Source organism: Nematolebias whitei, chromosome 21, assembly GCF_014905685.2.
Source record: "Nematolebias whitei isolate Nwh7 chromosome 21, NemWhi1, whole genome shotgun sequence".
NCBI classification, from domain to species: domain Eukaryota; kingdom Metazoa; phylum Chordata; class Actinopteri; order Cyprinodontiformes; family Rivulidae; genus Nematolebias; species Nematolebias whitei.
The window spans coordinates 12481730-12487156 of record NC_056518.1 but is presented as its reverse complement, the minus strand read 5'-3'; the positions used below and the strand labels follow the sequence as shown (position 1 = coordinate 12487156).

The 5427-nt window shown below is 44.3% G+C and overlaps 1 protein-coding gene across 2 annotated transcripts in view; it reads right to left on the bottom strand.

Annotated features, from left to right (window-relative positions):
• gna11b (guanine nucleotide binding protein (G protein), alpha 11b (Gq class)) overlaps positions 1–1336 on the bottom strand; it is a 44875-nt gene extending 43539 nt beyond the window's left edge. For both annotated transcript variants that reach the window (XM_037694725.1, XM_037694724.1), the window contains exon 1: positions 512–1336. In XM_037694725.1, coding sequence (XP_037550653.1) covers positions 512–647 — 136 coding nt within the window. In that variant the 5' untranslated portion in view covers positions 648–1336. The remainder of the gene's footprint in view (positions 1–511) is intronic.
• Positions 1337–5427: the final 4091 nt, after the last annotated feature.

Genomic DNA, 5427 nt, shown 5'->3' with positions numbered 1-5427 from the left:
TTACAGTATTGTCTTAAATCTGATACTTTTCATTACAGTATTGTCTTAAATCTGATACTCTTCATTACAGTATTGTATTAAATTTGATACGCTTAAAAGGGTAAAATAACTTTCTGCGGAATATATCATTAAAATTAAATATCTGCATATTTTATAGTTGTGTCTGGCTGTTTTTAATTTGCCTAAATTTCAGGTGGAACAAGTGAGGGGGGGCTTTTACACACCTGCGCCCAGGGCCCCGTTGTTTCGCTCTCCGTCCGTGGTGCTCGGAGACACGCATCTGGACGAGCCAAATCAGTAATTTTGACTCAAAAAGACCTAAACACCTCACGCAAATGTTAAAAACCACCCCGGAGTGTTTCTCGTGGTGACATCAGTCCTCCGGCTACAAGCCTGGACTGGTAGCATGTTGCTAGCGATGCCAAGACGAAGGCCCGAGACGGCTGGCTGTCCACACAGCGACACAAACACGACAGAAACACGCACACCTGAACACCATCATGCAACATACCGAGCAGTAGCAATTTCAGTTCTCTCCTGGAGTCCCGCTTGTCTCGGCGGAGTTGTTTGTCGATTTCTGCATTGATTCGTTTCGACTCCTTCGCCTCCTCGCTCAGGCAGCAAGCCATCATGGACTCCAGAGTCATCCTCCCCTGGTTTCGGCAGCCCGGTTCGAACGGGACCCGAACAACACCTCAGCTTCGCGGTGTCAGCTTCTCTCCGGGTCCGTGCAGGCTGCGGTCAGGCCGGTGTGGGACGGATGGGTGGATGGACGCGGCTGGGGGAGGGGAGACGATCCAGGGGCCTCGCTGTCAAGTTGTCCCCCCAGCCGAGCGGAGCAGCGACTCTTCACCCGGATGTTCACCGCAAATCACGAGATTCATCCACGGGGACTGGAGCCAGGAGTGTCCGAGTGTCAACCTGCGGCATCCAAATAATCCGTGACAGCTGACGTCTCCCCAACCTTAGTCCAACATCAGCCCAATCTCGGCTAAATTAGTCCGAAACGCAGCTGCTAACCCGCTAGCTCGCGAAACAGCGCCTCGAATAAATGCGGTGTCCGCCTGCAGTGATTGAAGCGGCGGGCTGGGTGAAGGGATGTGTCCGCCTAGCTAACAAAAACAGGACAACACCCCCGTTACATCCCGACGTACACCCCGCCTGCACATCCAAAGCTACGACGAGCAGAAATAACGCAGAACAGGTGTGCTGAAGCGGCGGCGATTCGTTTATTTGTCCTGTTCTGGCAAAGAAACAGAACAAGGTGGACCCAGCGGGACGAGCTGGCTGACAGAACCGAACAGGTTCGGTCCAGACCGAGTGAATGACCGAGGCGGGTCTCAGGGTGGGATCTGAATGGTCGATGAGATTTAAAAAAAAAAAAAAAAAAAAAAAATCCAAATTACATAAATGTGCAGATGTCTTTGTATTCATCAGATTGTATATTCACTAAAACATAAACAAAGTCACGTGAAGAAAAAAAACTAAAAAGTAGATAAAAAAAAACGCATTTTTGAACAAGAAATGTAGCAGATTTGGATCCACAAGTTACAAAGTGGAGTTGTAGTTTAATAGCAGCGGCATCTAGAGGTCAAGGAGGGGAATTGCACCATCTGGAAAAATACTTCTAACGTTCAAAAAATGCAATCCAGTCCCCCGGTACAGAGTAATATTGTGCAAGCTGTTCAGGGCCAGGACTGTGATCAGTCTTACATCCGGGAAACTAAACAGCCAAAAGGATGAACCAGCACAGAAGAGCAGCATCATCAGGTCAGGACTCTGCAGTCTACACTCATCTCCAGGCCAGAGGTCACTCTTTCAGGGATGAAGATGTTCACATGGGCGGCTGTGGCAGAGTGGTTAGAGCAGTCGTCCTCCAATGCAAGAGTTGGGGGTTCGAATCCACCAGCAGTCACATGCTGAAGTGTCCCTGGGCAAGACACTGAACCCCTCATTGCCTCCGATGTGTCCCAACAGTGTATGAATGTGATAAAGCTCTGATGTCTCTTTAGAATTATTTGTTCAATTAGCTTTGTATAGATCTAGTAGAGTGCTGTATGAATGAGTAAATGAGGACACAGATTGTTGTAAAGAGCTTTGAGTGTCTTCACAAGATAGAAAGTCGCTATACAAGTACAGTCCATTTACCATTTACATCCTGGACAGAGAGGAACGATGGTTTGAGAGAGAGGAGTAAAGGAGGCCATCTTTGTGTAAAGAAACTGCCCTTCATTAAACGGGGGAGAGGCCTCCATGTTCAACTGTCCCCCTCTTACAATGCTGTTATTGCTAGTATCACTCAGCCCCCTGTGAATAGCAAGCAAGGGCACTAACGATCCATTGTTAGGCTGATGGTCCTTCTTGATCATGTGAGCAGCTGGTTTTGGATGTCGGCAGCAAACAGCTGTCCAGTCCAAACAAGAGTACCAGCAACAGTACACAATACACCCATCCATCCATCCATCCATTATCTTTACCCGCTTATTCCATTTTGGGTCACGGGGGTCGCTGGTGCCCATGTCCAGCAATCACTGTGCGAGGGGCGGGGTACACCCTGGACGGGTCGCAAGTCCATCACAGGGCCACATAGAGACAAACAAGACAAACAACCATTCAGTCTCTCACTCACACCTAGGGACAATTTAGAGTTACCAATCAGCCTAACATGCATGTTTTTGAAACCGGAGCACCCGGAGAAAACCCACGCATACACGGAGAGAACATGCAAACTCCACCCAGAAAGGCCCCTGGACCGGGGTTTGAACCAAGGACCTGCTCGCTGAGAGGCAGCAGCTCTACCAGTTGTGCCACCGTGCTGCCCCACAATACACCCAAATCCCTGAAACAACAATCCTGAATACAAGTATGCATTAGGTAAATGCATGATGGTGTTGGGGTGAAAGGTCAATGCTACCTATGATGTCATGGTGTAAATCGACAGTTTAATTAAAGAACAAGAAGCTGCAGCTTTCACTTACAACTCTAAGAACTTACCTGTTGATCCAAACCGTTTTGTGATCGGAGTAATCGACTTCACGAGTACCACTCAAGGCGTTTTTGGTGGAAATGATCTTAATAAAAATAGGATCCAATGTGGATCCATAACCTGATGACATTTTCTATCCTAAACGTTTGTGAGTCACACCAAGGACAACTTACTGTGTCCTGTTTTATGGATGACAGACAGAAAAGAGGACAAATGCGTTGATGTTTCTTTGTTACTCGAGGGAAGACAGGTTTTACCAAAAGGGTCACTCGTGACCTTAAAATCAATAAGGATCACGCTTGACCCATGAGGCGTCCAGTTGTTTGACATTTCTGTGTTATATGGTTATAAACTTAGAGCTCAGACAAGAAACCGTCCTGACAAATAAGTGGACGGACAAAGGGCGCCATACCATAATATGTTCCGTCTTAGAACAGGCGTTCTAAAAACAAACGGACCATCAGACGTTTGATCAACGCTCAGCAAATAAGTCTTGATGGCCTGTCTGTAAATTAGTGCACATCTACAAAATAAAAGGCAATAATGATGCTAAATGTGATAATAATATAAAGCAGTCTACAGGTGCTGGTCGTAAAATGAGAATATCATGAAAAAGTTGATTTATTTCAGTAATTCCATTCAAAAAGTGAAGCTTGTATATTATATTCATTCATTACACACAGACTGATATATTTCAAATGTTTATTTCTTTTAATGTTGATTATATCTGACAACTAATGAAAACCCCAAATTCAGTATCTCAGAAAATTAGAATATTACTTAAGACCAATAAAAAAAGGATTTTTATAAATGTTGGCCAACTGAAAAGTCTGAACATGAAAAGTATGAACATGAAAAGTATGAGCATGTACATCATCATTACTTAGTTGTTGCTCCTTTTCCCTGGATTACTGCATCAATGTGTTGTGTCATGGAGTGGATCAGTCTGTGTCACTGCTCAGGTGTTCTGAGAGTCCAGGTTGTTCTGATAGTGGCCTTCAGCTCTTCTGAATTGTTGGGTCTGGTGTATCACATCTTCCTCTTCACATCACTCCATAGATTTTCTATGGGGTTAAGGTCAGGTGAGTTTGCTGGCCAATTAAGAACAGGGATACCATGGTCCTTAAACCAGGTACTGGTAGCTTTGGCACTGTGTGCAGGTGCCAAGTCCTGTTGGAAAATGAAATCTGCATCTCCATAAAGTTGGTCAGCAGCAGGAAGTGCTCTAAAACTTCCTGGTAGACAGCTGTGTTGATCTTGGACCTCAGAAAACACATTGGATCAACACCAGCAGAAGACATGTCCCCCCAAACCATCACTGGCTGTGGAAACTTGACACTGGACCTCAAGCAACATGGATTCTGTGCCTCTCCTCTCTTCCTCCAGACTCTGGGACCTTGATCTCCAAAGGAAACACAAACTTTACTTTCATCAGAGAACAAAACTTTGGACCACTCAGCAGCAGTCCCAGGCGAGACGCTTCTGACACTGTCGCTTGTTCAAGAGTGGCTTGACACAAGGGATGCAACAGCTGAAACTCTTGTCTTGCATACGTCTGTGCGTGGTGGTTCTTGAAGCACCGACTCCAGCTGCAGTCCACTTGTTGTGAATCTCCCCCACATTTTGGAATGGGTTTTGTTTCACAGTCCTCTCCAGGGTTCGGTTATCTTTGTTGCTTGTACACTTTTTTTTCTACCACATCTTTTCCTTCCCTTCTCCTCTCTGTCAATGTGCTTGGACACAGAGCTCTGTGAACAGCCAGCCACTTTAGCAATGACCTTTTGTGTCTTGCCCTCCTTGTGCAAGGTGTCAAAGGTTGTCGTCTGGACAACTGTCAAGTCAGCAGTCTTGATGATTGTGTAGCCAACAGAACTAGACTGAGACCATTTAAAGGCCTTTGCAAGTGTTTTGAGTTAATTAGCTGATTAGAGTGTGGCACCAGATGTCTTCAATATTGAACCTTTTCACAATATTCTAATTTTCTGAGATACTTAATTTGGGGTTTTCATTAGTTGTCAGTTATAATCATCAACATTAAAATAAATAAACATTTGAAATATATCAGTCTGTGTGAAAAGAATATAATATACAAGTTTCACTTTTTGAATGGAATAACTGAAATAAATCAACTTTTTCATGATATTCTAATTTTATGACCAGCACCTGTATATATTAATACAATATTGGATTTGGAGCACAACATGCAGCAATTTGTGTTTTACTTTATTTTTTAATTTTTATTATTTTTCAGGAAAGGCTCTGCTTATTTCAGCAAGACATTTATACATTACGGCTCTGTGCAAACAAGTCCATCAGCTAAACCGGCTGATCTGCAGTTCAGGAAGGTTTACTCATTTAAAACATACAAATGGAAAAGTCAACATTAAAATAAATAAATAAATAGATGATGATTCCAACAGCATTAGTGCCCCTCCAGCTCA